The 26,032-nt window shown below is 34.0% G+C and overlaps 2 protein-coding genes across 15 annotated transcripts in view; one reads left to right on the forward strand and one right to left on the reverse strand.

The window, feature by feature from the left end:
* The window catches only part of LOC149785349 (sulfotransferase 1B1-like), a 37,081-nt gene extending 34,353 nt beyond the window's left edge, over positions 1-2,728 (reverse strand). Inside the window, exon 1 of the mRNA XM_089979243.1 lies at positions 2,561-2,728. The gene's annotated coding sequence lies outside the window, so the exon portion shown is untranslated. The remainder of the gene's footprint in view (positions 1-2,560) is intronic.
* LOC149785350 (uncharacterized) lies at positions 1,116-24,640 on the forward strand. Of its 14 annotated transcripts, none has more exons than XR_016425391.1 (5): positions 1,121-2,418; positions 12,526-12,640; positions 13,974-14,123; positions 16,227-16,305; positions 19,882-24,640. XR_016425391.1 is itself a non-coding variant. In XM_089979253.1 (5 exons), the coding sequence occupies exons 4-5, from the start codon at positions 16,229-16,231 to the stop codon at positions 20,030-20,032; spliced, it is 228 nt and encodes a 75-aa protein (XP_089835379.1). In that variant the 5' UTR covers positions 2,802-2,936; positions 13,974-14,123; positions 14,465-14,761; positions 16,227-16,228; the 3' UTR covers positions 20,033-24,640. The 14 variants fall into 14 exon arrangements, 11 of the variants coding, with proteins under 11 accessions (XP_089835373.1, XP_089835384.1, XP_089835379.1 ...); XM_089979253.1 differs by lacking the exons at positions 1,121-2,418; positions 12,526-12,640 and adding exons at positions 2,802-2,936; positions 14,465-14,761; XM_089979251.1 differs by lacking the exons at positions 1,121-2,418; positions 12,526-12,640 and adding exons at positions 2,808-2,936; positions 5,242-6,335.
* Positions 24,641-26,032: the final 1,392 nt, after the last annotated feature.

Consider the following 26,032-nt stretch of genomic DNA (forward strand, 5'->3'; position numbering starts at 1 on the left):
TGTTGATGAACTCATCTATATTACATGGATACTGTATTAGAGGTTACCACACCTTATGTATATCATTCAGTTATCTCCCTTACACCAGTCATAACATTTTAAGGAAATAAAATCTCACATTTTCAGTAACTGGTTATGAAAATAAAGAGAAGATTTGTGAAGTATTATATTAGCCATCTATCTTGATGCAAATGTAAGTAGAAGCAATTTAATAACTTCTCACAGTAAAGTTTACAAGTTTGAAAACTGATAAGGTATCTTCTGTTTGGATCTGAGATAAGTTTCTCTCTATCTTATGCCAATTATTATTAAATTCTTATGTAGAAGAAATATACTTTATATGTATCTATATTATCTAAATTATTCACCCTTTCATATTAGATGGAAATGAACACAACTTCACTTGAAATTTGGGTACCTGTAAGGGATGTTATAGCACAGTTGCCATTGGGCTGTCCTTGGACCTGTTGGGCCCTGCCCCATATATTTGTCCAAGGTAAGGTCATCAAACTTTCACTTCTCATTTTCAGCATTGCTGATTTTGCCTCCTTTAATTCCTTTATCATAAGCTACCTCTCCCTTTTAGATAAACACTTTCCTCCTGTTTTTAACTCCATTTGATGTGCTATACTTAGTGTTTATATTTGGCATTTTTCTGTATTTTATTCCCCTAAGTTCACCCCCCAATCCAACACAACCACTTAGAGGCTGTGATTTACTATATTTGGTGACTGATTGGCTTATTGAAACAATTTTGTTCACATTACAAAGGAGGAAAGCTTACTATTTGTGTTACAAAGAGGATGGGTAGGTGGACCTTTGTGTGAGGACTGGTGGTTAGTGACTTCTTGTATCTGCAGATAGTGTAATGTGGTCAAAGCTTATACTTTATAATAGATTGGGTCATGTCCACCTGTCTCTGATGTTAAGTTCTGCACCTACCAAACAAATATAAATTCCTTTCTTTTAGGTGAATTGTACATTTTGAAATAGGACAGGTACATACTATTTGGTACATTGACCTTTGACCTAGTTATTACATAATATGACATAATGTGATTTATCCCATATCACCTATGTGAAGTTCAATAAGTGCTGATAGGAATAAGATATAAGTCATAGTTGAAAGAATTCATTTTATTTCAAAAGATGATTTTGATGGTGAAGCAAAAGTATGAAAACAATAGTTCAAACAGCTCAATGACATTTCTATACACATTCATATAAGACATAGGTTAGTACCTCATCAAATTGTTTTTCACAAGTGAGACTAAGTATATTTGTTACTTATACAGTCCCGAACTATTTCACAGATTATTGGAAAAATTAAGGTTTGCTATAGGTATAACGGTACCAATTGTGCAAGTCCAGGTGGGCGGAGCTTAAGGTCTATGGAACATTGTATTCAGAATTAAAGAACAACACTAGCTGTGATTGGTGCATTATGTAAGAGTTGTACTTTCTGTTTGGCTTAAAAAAATGTTGAGCCTCTTGGCAACATGTGAGTTTGTGTTAATTTCTATCTAGATCATATTTTGTATTTTTTATGATTTTTTTAAAATATGGTACACATGGCTGAAAATGTGCTTGTTGTGACTAGATAACTCTTACCCCTGTCTAGTTCCAGTAGAGTTATCTCTCTTAAATGCAATGGAGTACCTGGTTATGTCATTGTCAAATTGACAATCTAGCATTGTTCTATATGACAGTGTGTGACATGCATGCCCAAGTAGGACAGAAAGTATATTTATTTCACCAAACATTAGCATTGAGGTATATGGAAAAACAATTGGTACCGTGATACCATATGCCGTGAATTACTACATGTTACTAAGCGTCTCTCGGTGCTTTGTCCGAAAACAATATGGCTGGAGCCGGGCACAGTGATGTTATGGCCTATTTTTTTAGCACAAGGTATATTTAAGTACAAGCGCCTAAATGACAGTCATTTACGTTTATTGGTTTCAAAACAATGTTTATTTTTTAATGTTATATGCTGTTGGTTCGTCTTTTAATAAAATGTGCAATATTTTCCAAAATATCGATGTGTGTACCCTTTTCCTTCATCTTCGGCTATTAGTAAAATATTCGTATAAATAATTATATGGACGAATTGGTGGTTAAGCTTGAACACAAGATAACGACTGCTATACTTGAAATCAAAAGTATTGGTAAAGTTAATATTGTGTCATTAAGAATATTAAAGGAATAAATGTGCCACGGTTAGATTAATTAGATCTCTCCACGTGAGGTCATGTGTTTTGATCACGTGACAATATGGCGTCGGCGTTCGCCTGACCTAGTATAGTGGAGTGCAACGCATGGATCATACTAAGCAGGGGACCAGACTAGTAAATCTTCTCCTTCGCTGCATTTACTTCCCTCCAACGAAAATTGAAGCAAAAGGAACGTGGCTAAGTATGCGAAATAAACGCGCTTCGTTCATTTGGAATACCCTCTACCATTTTTATCGCATGCAAGAAGTACACCTCGGATGTAACTAGATATTACAGTCTTCACAATCTACACGTAGTTATTTATAAGGAAAGTGTATACATACCGCTACGTTAAAAATCCAGATCACGCACACGCAGACACACGAATATCTACGAAGCAGAGCTAGCCATTTACAGCAGTGGACACTATGAGTACGAGTAGAATATCTCCGAAATGGCCTGGATAGCAACTATTTTAAATTGCATCATTCTGTTCACTTGGGATAATGGTGAAATCCTACCAGTCATTAAATATTCATTTATGCAAATATGCAAATGACTTTGTTGAAACGATGGTTTTCATTGGACATTGTGGTTTATAGAAAATAACATTGACGTTGAGACTTGTGCTGCTGGAAATTTAGTATTATGTTATCAGACCGGTTGTGTATATACTTGAACCGTTACTAATAATGCATTGTACGTTTCATTTCAGCGCTGGTAATTACATTTTATTTTGTTTATTATTACAATTTTTTAAATTCTATTTGAAATTAGACCGCCATTGGTGGCGTTATCAACTTTCGTGGATTGGTTGAATTGCAAGGTTATTTCGCTAGTAGTTTTATTTTATTTTTATTATTATTTATTATTATTATTATTATTATTGTTATTATAACCGTATCTATGAATTCTTTGTACGTTTATATTTTTTAATAGACACGTTTTTAAATTAGAACTGAAATTAAACGAAACAGTACGCCTCATACCCATTTATGACCGTTATCAGTTTTCGTGTTTTAGTAATAAGATCGCATTATTTTGTCTGCACGGCAGTACTCGTATTAGTATGTATACTGACAGCGTTACTAAGAAATAATTTACATTTTATTTGGGTACTGGCAATTACATTTCTTTCCGATTAAAACACTTCTAAGTTTATTACCCTTATTAATTTTCGAGGACTGGTAAAAAAAAAATCTTTAAAAAACCCACAGGGGCTCGTATCGTTGTTTACAATGGACCTGTCATGCATGTGCTATATTGTAGTTATTATATAGTACATTAGTCCGAGTTTCCTCTGACCCTTGCCTCCCCATTTTAGATATTTCGACAACATAAATATCGTATAAGTACATGTATGACAGGTCAGTTGTAAGTAACGATACGAGCCCCTGTGGAAAAACCAATATGGTGTGGCCTAGCTTCCGACGATACTGGTTCTGTGGTATCTCGATATTTTTTACCTTTTCGGTATTTATTTTATCTATTGCACCACATATTGTGTACTTATATGTACCACATGACCATAGGTTACTAGTTCTAAATCACCAGTTTATTTTGGGAAAATGTCAGGATTGCTGACACGTACACTATTTGATAAATAAACCCATGAATACTACTGTTTCAAAATAATATCCTTAACCTATGTTCTCAGATAGAATCAATATCTTCTTAAAATTTCTGTCACTTTAACAAAATGTTTAGCCAGTTTGTTGTCTGATAATGTTATACAAGAGTTAGATCATATGATTACTGTGATGGTCAATGACTAGGAAATCGAATCTTTGTTAGCAAATAAGAATCAAAATGTGAAGAATGTTAATGTCGTTTTTTTTGTGGCTTTTGCATTTAACAGGTGTTGACTTGAAAGCTGCATTATACACAATTTATTACTTTTCATTGGAACACCGGTTGTTGTTCAAACAGTCTTAGGATGATATTTACTTTCATCCTCATATTGATTGTTCATTCTCAGCAACAATCACAGAGCAACTCTAGTCATTGTAGGTGGTTATTTACAAATGCATTTCTTTAATTCTTTCTTATAAGTTTCTCTTGCTGTAGGGCACAGGTAGCATAATGAGTACCATAGAAGTAGCATCCATTTTTCAAGTTGATTACACTTTGTGCAACACAATGATACATTAAATTTCCAACATTAATACAAGTATATGCCATTATCAGATTATATTTTTTGTTGCTGGTCTTACTGCAATATCAGAGTAACTCCCCTTTCACAACTAGGACTTTACATAACGTCTGTTTATTGTTTGTTTCCCACAGCCATCTGATTTATAGTGGAAAATAAATTCATTTTAATACAAATGACAACAACAGACTTAAATTATATCTTGAGGGTCATTGTTTTTATTAACTTACTTGCTGATTGCAGACTTTATGACCTGAAATATCAAAGCACTCATGTATAGTAGACAACAGAAAATCAAAACAAAAGGAAACAAAAAATTTCGAATTTTAATCATTTTAAATCAAAAACTGAATTGACTGAGTCTCATAAATTTTGTGACATAACTACACAAGTTTTAAGACCCTTTTTGGTCTACTTAAATGATAAATATACATTATACAGCTTCATCACTCAAATGTATGTTACCGTAGTAGTTGTAAAGACTTTGCTGGGTCTATATACTGGTCCATATCTTCCCATATCCTATACGTACCAAAATCCATCCAAAAATCTCCTAAAACAGACGTTTTACAACCTTTATGGTAATCATATTGATATTTTACAGTCAGCTGATCATTAACATCAGAAGTCTGTTCAGCGGATGCATTAAGTTGAATGATAACTTTGTCAGTGCATATCCATATCTGGTGACAATAACAATCAGTACTGTTCGAGTTTTACGAATAACATGTCCATATAAACGTACATTTGCCTGTATATTACAGTATGTGTTTTAGATTTTTAACATAGCTTTAAAACAATTTAAGTCATATCACTATAATGTCTGCAGTGGCAGCTTATAGTGATGTCTAGCACTGGTTTATCATTCCCCAGACATGCAGCATCATCTTCCACCCAGGCACATTATCCTGACACCAGGCCGACCAGTCCTAACACTAACCTCTTGATACTGAGCACCAAGCAAGGCAGCTGTTATTACCATTTTTTGAAGTCTTTGATATGACTCAGTTGTGGTTTGAATCCACGACCTTCCACATCCGAGGCGGATGCTCTAACCACTAGGCCACCAGAGCGGTCACCTGTATATTATATAACGCATGTACTGGTAAATATTGTGATAATGATATGATTAGTTAATTCTGTCACTTTATTTTTTCTGTGACACTAATAGGTCGAGCATAAAGTATGTATTCATTGAGTGGAGGTGGGATGTGTTGAAAAAAATTCAAAAAGCAGTAGCCTGTATATGTGGCAGGGTAACTGCTAAGTATGTTCTGCAGCGATAGGGGTCAATATTCCTTGATAACAGTGATGTTTATGAAGACTAGTCAAGTCAGAAACATAACTAGCAGATGAGTTAGATGCAAAGTGGCTGGTATGCCATGTCAGGCAGAGTCAATATCTGCTTAGAATTATGAAGTGTGATATGTTGTAGTTTTATTGCACATGGTGCACTTTGCAGAAGACATTTTTTCCTCTTCATTTTCTGACACAACCAGTTATTTTATCTCATGATTCCGACAGATTATGCATTCCAGACCATGGTGCCTCATGCGAATTTGTGAAGCCATACCTTGCCAGACTGGGACAGTATTTTATTTGGATAGACACATGGATTGCCTTTTAGACACGTATTGTCATTTACTTTTATAAGTGTGAGATTCAGAAGCATGTCTTAAATTAATTACTCATCCTAAGCCATCTTGAAATGTCACATGATCGCACACACCTTACAAAAATTGTCACCTGAGAAAAGAACTGTTATGGTTCATGATTTTGATGATATCACTTGGGATAACGGAGAAATCCTGCCAGTCATTAAATATTCATATATGCAAATATGCAAATGAGTTTGGTACAAACGACGGTTTTCATTCGACATTGTGGTTTTAAAGAAAACAATCTAGTTCCTTTCGCCATTGAGACTTGTTCTGCTCGAAATATAGTATTGTGTTATCTGGCTGGTGGTATATATACTTTAACCATTACTAATAATTCATTTCACGTTTTATTTAAGCGCTGATAATTACATTTTATATTGTTTACTATTACAATATTTAACTACTAATTCAATTGACAACACCATTGTTCGCGTTATCAATTTTCGTGGATTGTCTCAATTTCTCAAATATTATTATTATTATTATTATATTATTATTGTTTAAAACGTAACTTTGAATTCATTAAACGTTAAAAGTTTATATTTTAATAGATAAGTTTTGAAATTAAAATGGAATTTAAACCATACATTATATACGCCAGACTGTTACCGTTATCAGTTTTCGTGAATTGGTAATACGATCGCATTGTTTTATTACTATTTAGTACTATTATATATAATGAAACTGTTAGTAAGAATTCATTTACTTTTAGTTTGGTTCTTGCAGTTACATTTCTTCCTACGATATCGCGGGTTTAATATCTCGAAAATTTAAGTTTTTTTTGCAGTGCACCACCTATCTTGTACATATTTTATATGCACTACAGGACCGTAAGATACTAGTTCTTCTTTGCCAGTTGATTTCTGGAAAACGAGTATGTGCGTGTGTGTGTGTTTAACGTAGCTGTAATAATTGTTCAGTCCTATCACTATGATGTCTGCAGTGTGGCAGTTTATAGTGATGTCTAGCACTGGGGCATCATGCTGCAGACATGTAACATCATCTTCCCCCCACCGCTCCGGTGGCCTAGTGTTTAGAGAGTCCATCTCGGATGCGGTAGGTCGTGGGTTCGATCCCCGGTCGAGTCATACCAAAGACTTACAAAAATGGTAACAACAGCTGCCTCGCTTGGCGGTCAGCATTAAGAGGTTAGTGTTAGGAATGGTCAGCCTGGTGTCATGTCAGGATAATGTGACTGCGTGGGACATCATGTTACATGTCTGCGGCATGATGCGCCAGTTCAAGACATCACTATAAACTGTCGCACTTTAGACATCATAGTGATAGGACTGAACAATTATTAAAGCTATGTTAAACACACACATTCACATTTTATCAGTCCAAAGAATGTCTTATTCCAAGCACTTTCATACATTTAGATACTGTGTCATCCGAACTATCAGTTCTAGACTAGGAACTTGAGTACTCTTCTGAATCTCTTTACAGTCTTTGTCAGTTTGCTGTTTAACCCCAAAATACTTATCCAAATTTGCGAATGGTATTTTGTTTAAGTCTCAGCATGTATTGATTCCGAGGTCACATGCACTGCTTATTCTACTTTGCTCAGAAATTAAGACAATAATAAAATATAAATTTATTTATTTGATGTACTCTTATAAATGACCACATTTACATCTCCGGTTCTTTCTGCCTCTGAATTCATTCACAGTAAATATCAATACATTGTCCCACCCAGCCACCAGTTAGAGTCTTTGAACCTGCCACCCAGCTATTGCATCGTGTTCTTTTTTAATGTACTCTTATAATGGCAACCTGTATATCAATGGGTCTTTCAGCCACTAAATTATGTCAATGTAAATATCAACACAGCTAATGAATCAACACATTTACCCACTAAGCAGGTGGCTGAAGCATGACCGGCAAGTCTTTGATTGTTGCCGCCCACCTATTACATCCAGGATAAAACATTGGCGTCCAAATACGCGTGATTAAGCATTTCCGAGACCTCTGAAATAACATGTCCATATAAATTTACATTTAACATTATTATATAATGATTTATATAAAGCTTGTGATACTGACCTGTCTAATTCATTCTGTCATATATGTTTTTTCCCTTAAACTAATGGGTCATCCATAAAGTATGTATACATGGAGTGAGGGTGAAGTGTTTTGAAAAAGCATTAGCAGCAGGGTGACTGTTAATAAGCATTTTCTGCAGCTGCAGTTGTCAAAATCCCTTGATAACTGATGTTTATTTAGAGATGTTGAGCCAGTCAAGTCAGAATCATAACCAGCAGATCAGTTAGATGCAAAGTGGCTCCTATGCCAAGTCAAGCAGAGCCAGTTACTACTTAAAGTTATGAAGTGTGATTACCTTGTAGTGTTCTTGCCCATGGTGCACATTGTGGAAGACATATTTATTCTTCATTTTCTGACAGGACCGGTTGGGATATCTCATGATCTGACATATTATGCAATCCAAACCCTGATGCCTCATGAGAATTTGTGAAGCGGTACCTTGCCATTTTTTGACAATATATTGCATTTGGATGAACCAAGAGGCACATTGATTACCTTTTTGACACATATTGTCCAATTACTTTTATAATAGTGAGATTCAAAAGCATGTATGTGTTGTGTTTGGAATTTATCACCATTTACAGTTCAGCATGAAATGTCACATGATTATACACAGCTTACAATAGTTCTCACTCATGAAAAGAACTGTTGATGTTCATGATTTCGATGATGTCAAAGCTGGTGATAAAAATTGAAATCGTTCTTTTTGTCATTCCAAGTGATGACAAGCCTGAAAATATTCCAGTAATCCAGTTCGATTGGTTGAAATCATAAATTTAGTCACTTTCTGATTTTTGACTATTACACTTTTTAACCTGATAAAATCTACTAAATATTAGTTGCTGTTTAACACTTTCTTATTTTCATTTGTAAAGTTTCATTACTTAGTATTAATTTAAACCTCTGCTTATATTTAATGAATATCCTAATAACTTCATCATTCAAAATTCAATTGTCCCAGCTATTCTTGGAAAAGGGATGGTGACTCACCAATATGTTTACACAGTGGGGTGTACAAAAATATATTCTGTGCAGTCTGTAAGGGGAAAGGTGGTAAAAAATCACAGTTGTTTCATACATACTTTATGGAGAACCCCTAACATCATTATCACCATATTATAATCACCAAACTTACTGTTCTTAGGTTAAATTATTTGATCAATTAAGCATTATTTTTAACATGTTTTTTCTTTAGACCATAGTATCTTTACTGTTCCTTTGCGCATAAAATATCATTGTAATTTATGGTATAACGGTACCAATTGCGCAAGACCAGGTGGGCGGAGCCTAAGGTGTAGGGAAGATTGCATTCAGAAATAAAGAACAACACTAGCTGTGATTGGTGCATTATGTAAGAGTTATACTTTCTGTTAGGCTTAAAAAAAAGTGTAGCCTCTTGGCAACATGTGAGTGTATGTTAATTTCTATTTAGATTATATTTTGTATTTTTTATGATTTTTTTAAAATATGGTACACATGGCTGAAAATGTGCCTGTTGTGACTAGATAACTCTCACCCCTGTCTAGTTCCAGTGGAGTTATCTCTCTTAAATGCAATGGAGTACCTGGTTCTGTCATTGTCAAATTGACAATCTAACACTGCTCTCTAGAAAAGTGTGTGACATGCATGCTAAAGTAGGATAGAAAATATATTTATTTCCCCAAACATTAGCATTAAGGTCTATGGAAAAACAATTGGTACCGTGATACCTAAAGGTAAGATCAGCTTCACAGTGTATCCATAGTAACGAGTATACATAACCGCCATTTATAAACTGTCATAGTGTCATTTGGTAAAACAATGGATATTGAGAAGTTTTGGTCTAATATTGACAGACTTTTACATAGAAAATGTATAAAATCTTCAGAAAAAAACACATGCTGGCTTTGGAGAGGGGCATTTGATAAAGACGGCTATGGCAGACAGAAAGTTGTATGGCCAGATGGCTCAATATCAGTTGTGTCTGCTCATAGACTGTCATACATGCGACAAAATAATTTATTTAAACACAATATACCACGTATGGATGATTATGGTCGCCTTTTAGATATTTCACATATATGTCATAATAAATCATGTATAAATAGTAAACATCTAGTTCTAGAACAACATGCCATAAACCAGGATAGAGAACACTGTAGGACTCAAGGAAGCTGTACCGGTTGCCATAGACCACTTTGTGTCATATAGGTAATGCAGGCTTAAGTGATTTTTGGTAATTTATTATTTACATGGTCTTCTTTTCCCCTTTTCTTTTTGACATTTGGCATTAATAGCCCTTTCTTGTAATATTTTTTCTCTTGAAATTCTTCATACAATTTATAAAGATAAGTTCTTTTCTCACACCTTCTTCTTTTAAATGCCATTGACTTTTTGTATGCTTTATATCGTGTAAAAATTCTCTGCTCCTGAGCTAGTCTTTGAGCAACCCTAGTTCCAGATGAAATGCTACAGCCAATTGCATTGCATAGTTTTAGTATGGATTCCCCAGGCCCATTATTTAAAGAGTGCACTGCACTGTGTGCTCTACCAGGAAAATTTCTTGTCCATGTTATACATCTTGGTAATGAACGCCTTAAAACCCTATTTGCTGCCTCAACCTTTTGAGTATTTGTGTTTAATTTTGTTTTTTCCAAATTTAATGGTCCCAAACGATAATGAATACAACCCCGCAATATGCCCTCAGACAGTTTTGTTACATGCATTTTAAAATTAGATGGCAAGTATGGACTTTTCTCCAACCAGTTACCATTGCATGCATATGAATTAGCAGTACACAGACTATGATCTCCTTGGTAACACTGTACAATAGCATCTACACTGTATGAAAGGCAACCCTTGACTCTGTCAGTATCCCCGTTAAGTTTATTAAAAGCATTTTCAAACTCCACCTGACACCGCTGACTCAAGTCAATGGCAAACCTTTGACACATTTTTTGTCTAGCAGCTTTGGTAAGCCCTGGCATCATGTGAACCAAATTTGGGCACCTTTTTATATATTTCCTATGGTTTTCAGAGAAATGTCTTGTGTCAATAAACTGTTTAGGGATAGTCTGAGTGATCCCCTCATTGTATAGGTTGACTGCAGCCCTATAGCTGCTTGTATCTGGATCAGTTGTTATGTTCCGCACTTCAAAATTATCTTCTTTTAAGTTGAGAAGACATTCCGAGGCCCAAGTTTCCTCATCACCAATATTAGTTTCCATACTTATATTTGCAGTGCAATCACAGGTCTTATTTGTCATATTAAGTTCATCTGATTGGTGTTGTATGTGATGAGAACACAATTTATTTTTAGTTGTTAGGGCAATAATGTCATTCTTTGATGTTACATTTTCAGCCTGTAAGTAGCAAACTTGTGTTGCTGGCTGAAATGGAGTTTTTCCAACACCAGAATACAAAGGATTATTGTATAAACCATCTCCTTGTACATCAATGATATCAGGTGGATTTCCCCTTGCGATATTAATTTCTCTTAGCTTTTGTCTCCGACTTCTCATATCCAAAATATTTTCTTGTATGATCTCTTTACAAATTTTGTTTGAAACCTTTTGCATCCCCTTTGTGGAAGGGGCAGGAATACTGGCAGACAAGAGTAATTTCCTTAGGCCAGCATTTCCCATGGACACTTGTGTCAGCCCCACTTGTAGCCCTCTATTTATATTGGCTGCTTTGCGTCCAGGATTTTTATTATACATTTCTTCATACAGATTAAACATTGCTGATTTATAACTGCATGTTTTGCATATTGCCCGTTCTCTCCAACCAAGGCCCCATTGTTCCTCAGACTGTTGGTCCCATTTCAAAAACCCCAAACACTTTGGGGATATTTGTGCATGTTCTCTGAAGACGCTGTTCCACATTATTTCATTCTGATGAACATTTATAATGCGATTAGTGGATGACTCCTCATCTCTGACAAAAAACAAGAACAATAATAACTACCCTGAGACTCTCTGCTGTACTTACATAAAGATATATATATATATATAGATCTTTGATTATGTAAACACTCACATTCTGGCATTGTAATTTTCTTTGATTTAGTGCATGTAATTTAAATCACTTTTATGTGAAATGACTTGTATGACATGGATAATTAAGACATGAAAAGAAAATTACTACACATGTGTAGGCATCTCATTAAGTTATCTCCCTTCATAGCACAAATCTTTTCAAGAAATAAAAAGTTACATTTTCAGTACTTTTTCTGCCAATAATCAGAAGATTAATGATACAATATTACAGTATCACTAAATAACTATGCAAATTATAGTAAAACTGCTTCCATAATTTGTCAGAGCAAAGCTTACTGTTTATTTGTTTGTTTTGTTTTTTTTTAAATTATTCTTACACCAGTTTAATTGAAGCCAATTAATATGAACTTAATGTGTATGACCCATACAAATTGCATGTGTCTGTATGCTTTACATTATTTACCCTTTTATTACAGATGGATATGCACACTGTTCCACCTAAGTCTTGATGCAGGTAGCGGGCGTAGCAGTACCGGTGCCAATGGATTCTCATTGCTATGATGTGACACAGCCTCCACATACTGATCTGATGTGAGTCTTATAAACTTTCTATTCTCTGTTTTCTGATCATTATTGTTGTCGTATGTGAACCCTTTATTGTGAGGTACATGTCCCTTTTGGAAACACACTGTCCTCCTGTTTTTAACTCCCTTGGATTTGCCAGGCTTAGTACTTTTTCTTGGCATTTTTCTGGTCTTGATTCCCCAAATTATTAAAAATTCCAATCCAGAGTGGTTAAAAGTTGTACTGTATAAGGTATGATTACAGTGTGGCTTATTGTATGAATATTAGTTACTATTTAGGGGAGGAAAGTTTGTTGTTTATGTTACAGAAGGGATGGGGGAGGCTGAACTGTGTGAAAGGACTGGGGTTAGTGACCCCATTTATTAAGAGGCAGTGAAAGTTGTTGATAGACAATTTTTTAAGATTGGGTCATATCAACCTGTCCCTGATGTTAAGTTCTGTGTTTATGAAACAAATATAAAGTCCTTTATTTTAGATCAAAATGTCCTTTTAAGAGTAGAACAGGTACATGCTAACTAGTGCATTGACCTTTGACCTTGCTATTACATAATATGACATAATGTGATTTATCCCATATTGCCAAAGTGAAGTTAGATAAGTGTTGATATGAATAAGACACAACTCATAGTTAAAAGAATTCATTTTATTTCAAAATATGATTTTGCTAGTGAAGCTAAAGTATGAAAACAAGAGTTGAAAACAGCTCAATGACATTTCTATACACATTCATATAAGACATAGCTTAGCAACTCATAAAACTGTTTTTCACAAGTGAGACTAAGTACATTTGTTACTTATACAGTCCCGAACCATTTTGCAGATTATAGGAAAAATTAAGGTTTGCTTTAGGTATAACGGTACCAATTGCGCAAGACCAGGTGGGCGGAGCCTAAGGTGTAGGGAAGATTGCATTCAGAAATAAAGAACAACACTAGCTGTGATTGGTGCATTATGTAAGAGTTATACTTTCTGTTAGGCTTAAAAAAAAGTGTAGCCTCTTGGCAACATGTGAGTGTATGTTAATTTCTATTTAGATTATATTTTGTATTTTTTATGATTTTTTTAAAATATGGTACACATGGCTGAAAATGTGCCTGTTGTGACTAGATAACTCTCACCCCTGTCTAGTTCCAGTGGAGTTATCTCTCTTAAATGCAATGGAGTACCTGGTTCTGTCATTGTCAAATTGACAATCTAACACTGCTCTCTAGAAAAGTGTGTGACATGCATGCTAAAGTAGGATAGAAAATATATTTATTTCCCCAAACATTAGCATTAAGGTCTATGGAAAAACAATTGGTACCGTGATACCTTATGATTATTTCCTTCTTTATTTCAGCTGATAATTATATGGATCTTTACAGAAGGGCTTTGTCACCTTATAGTCAAAAAGATGTTCACATGACATCTTCGCTCTGTTGAAATATTATAGATGAGTCCTATGCTAAAGACAAGCTAACAAGAACATTTCAATTTGTCATAAAAAATGGTACGTTTTCCTTACCTTAAGCTTTGTATGGTAATTTTTTAATTGTCTGTTATTTATTAATATAAACTTAAAATCTTTGTCACAAGTGTTCAATTGCTCCATTTTACAATAAAGTAAATATTTTACCCTGTATCAGCCACAATTATTAATTTTTCCTACAAGCACTAAAGGCAACAAGTGCTATGTATCTGTATTAAAAGCAATAGTTCCATTAAGTCTTATATATTTCACTTTCAATTCATCACGTGTAAGTTATTTCACATTATTATTATTAAGTGCATTATTCAAATTTTCAATGTTTGTTTGTTCACATTGATGATTTCATATCATTTAATTTTCAGATTTACATGCTGGTTATGCAAATGAATTTGAATGTTCATGATCTGCTCTTTCATTTAGCAGCATACTTTAGCTGCTATGGTACACATATTGATACAACACATGGGGAGTCGATACAAAACGATACATCTTGCAAGCTATTTTAGACTTCATCAGTCATGAACCGCTCTGGTGGCCTATTGGTTAGAGAGTCCACCTCAGATGCTGGAGGTCATGGGTTCAATCCTGTGGCCAAGTCATACCAAAGACTTACAAAAATGGTACTAACAGCTGCTTCGCTTGGCGCTCATCATTAAGAGGTTAGTGTTAGGACTGGTCGGCCTGGTGTCAGGTTAATGTGACCGGGTGGGACATCATGCTAAATGTCTGTGGCATGATGCCCCAGTGCTAGACATCACTATAAACAATCACACTGCAGACATCATAGCAATATGAGGGAAATTTTTTTAAAAATTCATTAAAAAATCTAAACCACACACAAACTCATTAGTCATGAATAATTATTATTAGTTTGCTTTGTTATTCTTTACATTATAATTCATCTTAAATAGTATTTACAGTCACAGGCACTTGTTTTTTTTTTAGTAAGGATAAAGACTATTGAGAGGGTTATAACTCTACGGTGCTTTGTTTGCCCGGTTTTCAAATATCAGATGAAAAAATATAGGAAAAATGAAAAAAGAAAGATAAAATAAAAACTGTTTTGAAAAGTTGGCAATGCCTGTTTTGATTTCTTATTCCACAATTCATCCATTGTCAAGAGATCGTTCTGAAAGAAGGAACAAAATGACCAGCGTAATTTGCAGTATTTTTCTTTATGCTTGTTTTCCAGAAGTGTTTCAATATAGAATTCAAATAAACTTTTCTACCATTTTGTTTTTTTTACTCGATATCTCTGCTTCTATTCAAATTTTATGGTTCAGTATGTAATTGATAACATCATGAAATGAACAGAAATTTTTATTTTAAGGGCTGCATAAGGTTTCACATTCATACCCATTATCCATAATACTGATACATCAAATGAGCTTAAAACATGAAGCTCACAATTTTGTGAAGACAATAAAAGAACTGGATATATACTGTGTGTGTGTGTGTGTGTCACTGTCAATGACACAGTTATTTTGGTATATTTACATAAACACTCTGTGAAAATATAAGCAAACTTAATTCAAAAATCAATGAAAACAGTGAAATGTAGTCACGTTTAAAGTTAAAGAGTTCAAGCAGGTGAAAATTATGAAACTTAATGTTGTCTGCATCAGTTTTTAAGTTTATAGTCAGTATATAAAAGCTGACCTTTTTCTTTTCCTTTTCATGTTACATGTATTTCAAATCAAAATACTTAACACATAGACCATATTTGAAATTGGAATAAGGCAAAGATAAAATCAGAGCACACAATACTGTGATAAAGCTTAATGTGACCACCGATTTTTCATATTGAAAGTTACATTTTCAATTATAACAAAGTGACACTGTTGCAAAGACCAGCTGAAAATCCTTCAGTCACCAGTCCAAAAAATATGATTATGTTGTTGTGCCAGCATGAGGGGTTATTTTTTTAAAGAAATGTAGGGACTTATTTCTGAGTACTGACTTAAAGTGGACTCCGATGTAAATAATATGATCTAATATGTTTCATAAACAATTTTATGTATTATGTGTATGTTGTTATTCCTTTTTGTTTTGACGAATAGTATGCAAGATTTATAGACATCTAATGCAATATATTCTTTTTCTTTCATTTGTTCATTTAAACAGTAATGGCATTGGGCAAATCCAGAACGACTGCATCATCAAAGGCAAGAGAAATCTACCAGACTAAAGTCTGTTTTTTAGGGTATGTTAATCAGAAGAAGGTTTATTCTTACGTTAAGTTTTTGTGTTTCCTTATACTTGCCACTGTACATTTTGCATGAGATAAGAAAAACCATGTTTTCTTATTTGCAAGTGTTTTTATATTTTGTTAATGTTGAATTCTTCAGTGTATCTGCTGAAGAATGTTCTTTTGTTTTGCATACATCGGCCAGTTTTATGTGAATTAGTGTCATTAGGTTTTGTTAAGCCCATTGTGTTGTTGCAGTTACTATTGTCATAATGTGCATCCACTTTGGGTCCCACTAGTGCCATCCATTTAGTATGTATGCAAAAGTCTGGCAAAGCTTCACCCCTACACCCCTCCCTTTACACATGCATACTTTTTTACACACACCCCAACCTGTGTACGTATGCTTGACCACCCCAATTCTGTATAACGGCCTATATTTAATTCATGTATGAACAATCAAGGATTAATAGTATTTATGTTTTTTTTATAAAACAGATCGTCCACCGACACTGAATGTCTGGCTGCATCCAAGAAATAACTGTAACTTTAAAAAGTTTGTCTCATGTCCACTAAAATTCAAATGCCAACTGAACCCAGTCGAATAGGTTATGCGTACGTACGTTATCATTATACCACTTCATACGCAAGTGTATGCATTACGGTTAACCCCAGCTCCCCTCCATGCGTATGTACTAAATGGACAGCCCCTTTCCAAATCTCCAATTTTTTTAACTACCAAAACTCACTTTCACATTGCAGTCATGAATTTTGCCAATATTTTTTAGTTTCATTATAAAGGCACATTGCCTCAGTCAGTCAGTGCAGTGAGTGACAGTGAATCCTCCTGTTACATTTGACATATACTGCTTTTATATCATATTTCAGTGACACATGCCAATTGAGTTAGAAATGTTCCGATAATATTGCATCCATTGATAACCCATTTACTGGTAATAGCAAATGCTTTGAGGACATTAATGTCTATGAGTATGTTATTTTGCCATGTCACTGGAAATGTAGTCGGTAACATTAGCAGACCCCTTATTTGAGCATAAGCCATTAAAACCCCAACATCCTCTGTCCGGGGCACTCTGTTGAAGCACTTTCCAAGGTTCTCCTAAGGTGATTTCAACTACATGTATCAGCTATCATGGTTTCATTATGCTATTGGCTCCAGAATTTAAAAAAATTTAAGTTGATCAGCACTTTACCATAATGAAGATGTCTTATGTTTTCAGAAACTTGTATGGGATGATCTTGGTTATACTGGAAATGAAAGTGTTCAATCTACTAACACATTTTTCTTATCTCATACAAGTGAAATAAATTTTCATCGGTTATTTTAATAAGTGATACACTTCTAAGATATCATCCATAAAGAAGTTATACAGGGATTTTATGGGTGAGGGGTCATGCAAAATTGTGCATAATAATAAATTTCATGACAATTTAGAAAATGTGACCTATGAAGGTCGGATTTAATACGTACCTACAGTGTAAAGAACATTAAAGTAAAGTGACAGTGAGACAGATAATCTTTAAATTTCAATGATGTGTTTGAAATGTATCATTATGCTTTATTATTACAATAATCGATGACATTTTTGTAGGATATTGATAATGAACATTTTGTGGCTACATAATTTTGAGTCATGTTAAAACTATAAATTTATTTATACTACATACACATACATGCCAATCATTACGCTTTTTTTCACTAAATTACGCCTTACACCTAAACGTATATGGATTACGCTTTTTCGGTATATCCACCTTCCAAAAACAATCAATTGTTTGTTTTCTCACTTTTATTAACATCCCATTAATCCCACATACCATATTTTAGAAAAGATGGCTTCTACATAACTACAATATAAGAGTAAACTTGTCCATGTTTTTTCTTAACAGTATTATGTTCTATTTATAGCAACTATCCTATTACCCAGAAACATGCTCTACTTTCAAACTTTTGACCTCGTTTCTATACATAGCAGCTTCATGGCTTAGTTTACGAGACAACAGACTGGTTTTCTAATTTTTAATCTTTACTCACAGATTCTTTTTTCTAATTTATATTTAGTACAAAACCAGTCTATAGGTATTTGGTGCTAAAGTGTAATTTATTTTAGTCGATGCGTGTATGAGAGCAAAAATATCTCCTTTCAAATAATTTCACAGATGGATTAGAAAAAGGCCAAAAGTAAACAAAACAAAAAATAACAGAATCCTACAAAGATGAGGACACAAGGGCAGTATCACGTGACATCTATTGCAGGCCATGTGGAAATAATTTTACTATTTGGCTCTAAAAGTCTTCAGATGTATTCTAGTCGATGTTTGTGTTAGAGCACATATATTTTTTAAAAAAAAAATCACAGGTGGATCAGAAAAAGACAAAAAAAAGCCCGAATCCTTCAAAGATGAATATATGAATGGCTCGTCTTACGAACTCCAATACTAAGGGAACTTCTTATCTGCAGCAGAACTAAAGTGCGGACATGAATGTTATAAACACAGAGGTGTTATTTATCAAGTTCTTAATAGAAAGATAATGAAGATCTTGCTATTGGTGCAGAAGCAAGAGAATTCATAGAACACAGTTCTACTCTAGCTGTGAACGTGTTTTATGATAATATTTTGAGATTATTATGCTACAGCCTGTGATTACATGCTCCAGAAATTCACCTATGGAGATGAAGTGCTTTTAAAGCTTCAGTTGCTGATGTAAATGAGAGACAGTCAAAAAGCTTCCAAAGTGTTAGATTCTTTTTCAAGAGATATCACTTTCTAATACCCTCGTCTGCCTTGGATCATCTGGAAGGAGAATTCCTGAAATATATAGTTTAGATTCTACCTGACAATATACTTAATGCAGATAGAGTTGATGTGCAGTGGCACCTTATTTCCCAGCTAAAAGACACAATCACTTGAAGATATAAATTTCCTCTTCTTTGTCAGGCTATGAAAGGAATATTGGTTCTTTACCATTCTAATGCTGACAGTATTGTTAACAAACATAAAAGTGAATACAGATCCAGGCTCAGTAACCCAGTACTTTGTGCTCTACTGGTGTGCAAAACATTCATGGTCTCAGCTGGTACAGTGTTTTAAAATGCAACATGAAAATCTGTTGCTTTCTAAAACTAAAAGTGCTACATATGAAAACTTGAAGCAGTAAAGGATGTTAAAAGAATAGAGGGGCAGATAAATCATTGTTTATTGAAACTGTAGCATGTTATATGTGGATTCCTCTTTTTCTGCTTCTATTTCTCTTTTTGTCCACTTGGAGTACACTTTTTCCTCGTCAGAGGTTGGTATGTATTCATACATCCTAAAACATGGATTTAAAAGTATCATTATAAAACAATTTGATATACCAGCAAGTCTTGTTTCCTTTTAATGAAAAATGTATACATCTTGAGGTATATCATTGATACAGCGTACATACTATATATATTTTCTATATATGTATAGTTTTTATTTTTCTGCATTAGTTACAGGAACCTATAAGGCACACAGTAAAATATATAAGTATCATAAATATGAAACCCCTTAATTCCTTACTTACTGGAAGTTTTTATCTTTCAGATCCAGTGAAGAATGTCATTCTTATGATGGAGAAGAACTGTGTTATTCTCCACGGAAAGCCATGTACAGTAGCTACTACATACAGCAGATTTACACAGAGAATGTGACCTCTACTAAGTCTTGGAGCACAAGCATAATTCCTCAGTCCTGAACAGCATTAACTTTTTACGGCTCACTAATTATTAGTACTAGACATATCTGTATTAGCTAATTCATTGTACGTTAATATTCAAAATATTGCATTTCTGATCACACTTGCTGATGCTTCCATGCTTTTCCTATTAATAAAGCAATACAGTGTGATCCTGCCGTAACAATGTAGTTTGGCTCCATAGAACCCAGTTGTGTTATAAATCAAACCCTGTTTTAACCAACCAATTAAGTTACCTAAAATATGGTGGGCTGGAGGGGTTATAAAAGCGTTTGCAAAAAGGGGCACTTTTGATTATATGTAGACTATATGGCTTCAAAGTCTGGACATTTAGTTTGCGTTCAAAAGTTTGTTGACTGTAGCAAATCTCGTTATCATAAATAGACCAACAGTTGGATCTCTGTTTTGGTGGGTTGTTTCCCGTTACATTTCTGTTGGCGAAGTAATGCTGCCTTCCATCATACATTTTTTTTTTTAGAAGGCCATCATAAAATGAATACACAGGTGTTCCGTTCTGTTGGTAGTGATTACTACAGAAAATACGAGTGTTCTTTAATTTTACAATCCACTTACAGAGTTCAGTGAAAATAAAAATATTAATTACTAGCGAGCGGCCAATAAACCAACACTATTTCTTCCAAAACATCCATTATGAGCTAGTTCCTTGTGAGGATGATATCCACTACCAAAAATGATTTAAGAAAAAAAAGTAATGAGATCTCACGGAACATACAGTACTCAGGCCAGATGTCAGGATAAGCAGATTATGATATAACATGCATAGTGGCCAGTATTATTGGTGGAGGAAGAACCAGGGCTAACCCCATGAAGAACCACTGACCCACGAGAAGTTACTGGCAAGCTTTCTCACATACCCACATTGGCCGAATCCTAGACTCAAACCAACGCAAACAGAGGTGAGATGGCAGTGATCCGTAACGGAGAGCACTTTAGACCACTTGACCACTCAGGGCCCCTATGAGAAGAGTACATGTATATTTAATTTCAGAAGCCATGCCATAGCCATGTCATATCCAAATTCGTGTTACATCAAAGCAAGCTATAGCGGGATCACACTGTTTATTTGATATGGCAACATCTGTACAAGACATTGTGGAAATGTTCAAAACAATTTCTTCATAAATATCTCCAATAAAAGTATTCAGAACCAGACTAGCATAAAAAAATTGAACTTGATGCTCTTCTGTTATTTATAATAGCTAAAATTCCTGGTGATAATTAATTTTCAGTAGCCAATGTTAGTGAAGCTGATGTTTTTGATATTGTAATTAAGCTGAATATTAATAAATCCTCTGGATTGGATGGTATTGGTCCACGAATTCTTAAAATGGCTGCACAAGTAATAACAAAGCCACTAATGCATATCATAAATTTAATTATAATGATTGGTAATTTTCCATAAACACTGAAATGTGCAATGGTTACACATATCTTTAAGAAAGGAGAAAAGAAGGATCCAGGAAATTACCGACCAATATCAATTCTATCAGTATTGTAAAAACTATTTGAAAAACATTTAGCCATTCAGGTCTATACATTTTTTGAAACATACTCTCTATTTCATAAAATGCAATCAGGATTTAGAAAATACCAATCGTGCCAAACAGAACTTACCAAATTAATTGATCTTTGGCTGAAGGAAATGGATCAAAATGGATAATGGACATATGACTGGGATTGTTTTCCTTGACTTCAAGAAAGCCTTTGATCTTATTGATCATGAAATTCTGATTAAAAAAATTGAACTGTTACAGGTTCAACAATCCTTCTTTAAACTGGCTTAGATCATACCTAAACCAAAGGTCTCAACAAGTAAGCATTGGCAATATTAGCTCTCAAACTCACACTAGGCATTCAGGGGGCCCTCAAGGCTCAGTTTTGGGCACTCTCCTCTTCCTTATCTATATCAATGATCTGCCATTAAATAATGAATCCATAATTACATATTTGTTTGCAGATGATGCAACCTTGTATATGTCTAGTTATGATAATGAAGTTAACCAAACAAGATTAAACTCGGGCCTTATTTGACTCCATAACTAGCCACAACAAAATAGGATGGTAGTTAATGAAGATAAAACATAATGTATGATTTTGGGGACATCACTTAAGCTACACAGGTAAGGGAACTCAAAACTGTCTCTTGCAATAAATAATCATCCATTAGAAAATGTCAAACATGAAAGGCTTGTACTGTGTCGATAGATAATAATTTATAATAGAATGACCATATTGATAAGTTTTGTAAAACACTGTCATCCAAAATTGCCCTTCTCAGCAGAATCAAGAAATATTTACCTACGGAAACTCGCAATTTATACTACAAGTCATATATTCTTCCAAAAATGGATTATTGTTATAATGTATGGGAAAATTGTGCTAAATCTGAGCTTGACATGATTTATAAACTTCAGAAACGAGCAGCACATGTAATTTTAGATGCATCTGTTGATCATCCTTCAAAAGCATTATTTACATAACTAAAATGTTTCACAATATATGACAGGATAGATTTTCACAAGGCAGTTCTTTTATATAAATGTCTACATGGAACTGCACCAGAGTATCTTCAGGATTTATTCAGGCCATTTTCAACACAATACCAATATTCTGGTTCAGTTATGTGGAATAAGCTTCCACTACATGTAAAATCTGCTGAAAATATTAGACTCTTTAAGAAAAGATATCATGAGCATGTATGTGCTTCTAATAGCTAATTGAATTTAGTATTTTAATACTAAACATGTTAAAATAAACAGCAATTATTGCTATCTTCATATAATGTGCATTGTGATGCTCTCCATAAGAGGGCCTCAAGCAACATTAGTCCTTGACTAATGAGTCACCCTCTAAAAATAAAGCATTATTATTATTATTATTATTATAGATGTTATTGTCGGTGATAGATAATTTTATAAAGACAAGGAGCTAAGTTATCTGGGCAACTAAAAAGGAGTTAATTTAATAATAAGTAAAAAATAAAATAAAATCGGTGATTTGCAAAACAAAAATCGCATTTTCTCCTATCTGCATAAAAGTAAAATAATCATTTTCACATAATTAACTAAGTGATTATTTTCAACAGATTAATATCCCTAAAAACATACAAATTATGGACAATTCAGCAGTTCATAATTAATAATAATTATTCAAATAGTTACTGGGTTGATTAGCCGAGTAAAAATGTTGGACTTATTAGAAACGATTTTAGTTGTATAGTTTAGAAATATAAAAGATCTCGTTGAAATATTTTTGCATTAAATATAGATCTGAAATATTATTATGATAATATCATATCTCTATTTTATGCAACTGTAAATTTTCTTCTTCTCTTTGGTTGCTTAGCTGCGTTAATAAGTTTTTCAAAGATGTGGTCCTAGACCAGGAATTTTATAAGTCACATAATTAAAAAAAGTTTTCTATGTTACTGGTGCTCTCCTATATTTTTCAGTTAAAAGAGACAAAGTATTATTATCTTTGTTGTGCCGAATATACTTCTCATTTAAATTGGGTTTAATTTGATATTAATCCCTTTATTGTTAAGAGAGAGAGAGAGAGAGAGAGAGCAAGATAAAGAGGATGTAGAGGTATGTTTTTTGTGTGTGCAGTGATATATATCATAATTGCTATAAGTGAAATGATCTATTTTCATTTTATTCAGACATCCTATACATTAAATATTACTTCAAAGGAAAATAAGGAGAGAATTATCATGGTCTAAATAAAGTTGTATTGTTCTTGTACAAAGGGTACCTGTTGGCACATTAATGTAATAGTACATTATAAGTGTTACTTTCTGCAACTTAACTTGGCAAATAACAGTTCAGTATATTCCTTGATAAAAATTATGTGCATGCAGATTAAAACTAATGGGCTATGTTCCTTGTGAGTATATATGTTTTTCACATGTCAACAGTATTTATCATAAAATCAATTTATCGACTTTTGCTCTCTTTACAATAATGCAGTGAAAGTTATATTAATAGGGTGCTTGCAAATGAATGTTTGATGAATCAAACTTGACCAAACATTTTGACTCAATCATTCAGAAACCGGAATTTAATTTTTACCGATGAAATTCCCTTCTACAACTTTTTTCAAAGCCACCTATGACAGGCTGTATATTCTTCAGGTTGACAACAGTGATTTATATGACATTAGGCTAAAAGAGCACCAGTTGTCAATCACACCCAGCTTGCTCCATTGACATGTATATGCTCATGTTAGTACCCTGTCCGCTTGGTAAGAGTAAGGTTACTAATATTAGTACTACATTTATATTGTGATTTATAAACACCATTAATTTCAATAAAACCATAACACAATTTATGTACTAAGAGATTGCATTTTTGCTGCTAGCGCTTTGCATTATGATTAAGGCTTTTTTTTCACATGTTAACAGGTCTTGTAATAATTATTAAAAGGAGAGAAATGAAACATATGTAATATTTATGTCCATCTTAGTTATATTTTAACTCTTTTTCATTGTTAAATTCCATAATCTGTTTGTATTTAGATATTGTTATTGTTATTGTTACTGTTTTTCTGTGTAAAAAAATATTGAATAAAACATTTATCTTCGTCAAATATTTCTTTAGTACTTGAATATACAGAGGCCAATGTCAATATAATGCGACTGGGTGGGATATCATGTTACATGTCTGCATCACAATTTCCCAGACACAAATAAAAACAGCCTCTGGTGGTTGAATGGTTTAAGACATTGTCATATGCACCCTGGGTTTCATAAATCTCATTAATAATGCTACTACATAAAGCCCATGAGGGTGTTTGATAAATGGTATTAACAATATAAAGCTTAGGTTGACTTAAATAAGTCATATATCAGCAGAGGATGCTATGTATCATTATATTAAGGCACACATTTATATAAAAATGCAAGTCCTTGGTTAATCTAGTTGCAAAAAATGAGCAAACATTTTGTTTCCTCCCTCCTGCTATTTAATACAGAATTTACTGTATGCATGTTTAAAGTTCTCTTTGACATGTCAGAAATTACATCATCATTAGTAAGCAAACAAAAGTTTTCATGCATTATTCAATTCACTAGATGTTCTGCTGGATCACAAAGTTCATACTTCACTCCATAATTCATTACCCTCGGCAGAAACCCAAGTAACTCTGTCATTATATTCAAATGCTATTCAATTCCTATATTTGCATCATACAAATGATAGCAAATTGATGGTCCTCAATTATTGGTGTGAGACTCCTCAGCCGATTTGTATACCACCATGTATATCATTCTACTACTGTACTATTCTATTCTCTACTTCCACCCACCCCCACTGCCTCATGGAAAGATTATTAAAAAACATTGCATTATTTTGGCTTGGTGATCGTCAGTCAGGACAATGGAAATTTTTGCACATCATGAATTCACATACAATAGCTGCATTTATTTTCATTTTTCGAATTCAGTACAGTTAACATTTATATAAATGGTTAAAAGAACAGCACTGTCACTTTTTCCCGTTAGTTTAACATTCAAAAATTAACTGTGGAATTGTAGTAGTCATACCGAATACTTCTAACAAAAAATGTTATTAGGAGCTGCCTCTGTTGCTGCTCAACATTAAGAGGTTAGGAATGGTCGACCTGAGGAGTGACCTCCTGAAGAGCCAAACTTGCCCTAAGTTCGACACCTTCTCTAACTATGATGACTTTTTGCGAGAGATGAGGATGATCAAAAAGCAGCTGAACTTGCAGAATGACGCTGGGCCAATTCAGATTTAAAAAAAAATATACATTATATCTCAAGCCCATTGTAGACCAGACAGAGTTAAACTGAGTAGTAATATGAATAGCAGCCTGTACAACTATCAACGGTACCGAGGAAACGGCAATCGAGGTAACAACAACCGATGGTTTGGCTATGGTAGAGGAGAGCATCGTTTAAAAAGAGTAACCGCATCTTTATATGGCCATAGGGTGGCAGGTAACCACCCTAAAGTCCGT

This window comes from Sinohyriopsis cumingii, chromosome 13 (genome assembly GCF_028554795.1).
Source record: "Sinohyriopsis cumingii isolate HCF-2022 chromosome 13, ASM2855479v2, whole genome shotgun sequence".
Taxonomy (NCBI): domain Eukaryota; kingdom Metazoa; phylum Mollusca; class Bivalvia; order Unionida; family Unionidae; genus Sinohyriopsis; species Sinohyriopsis cumingii.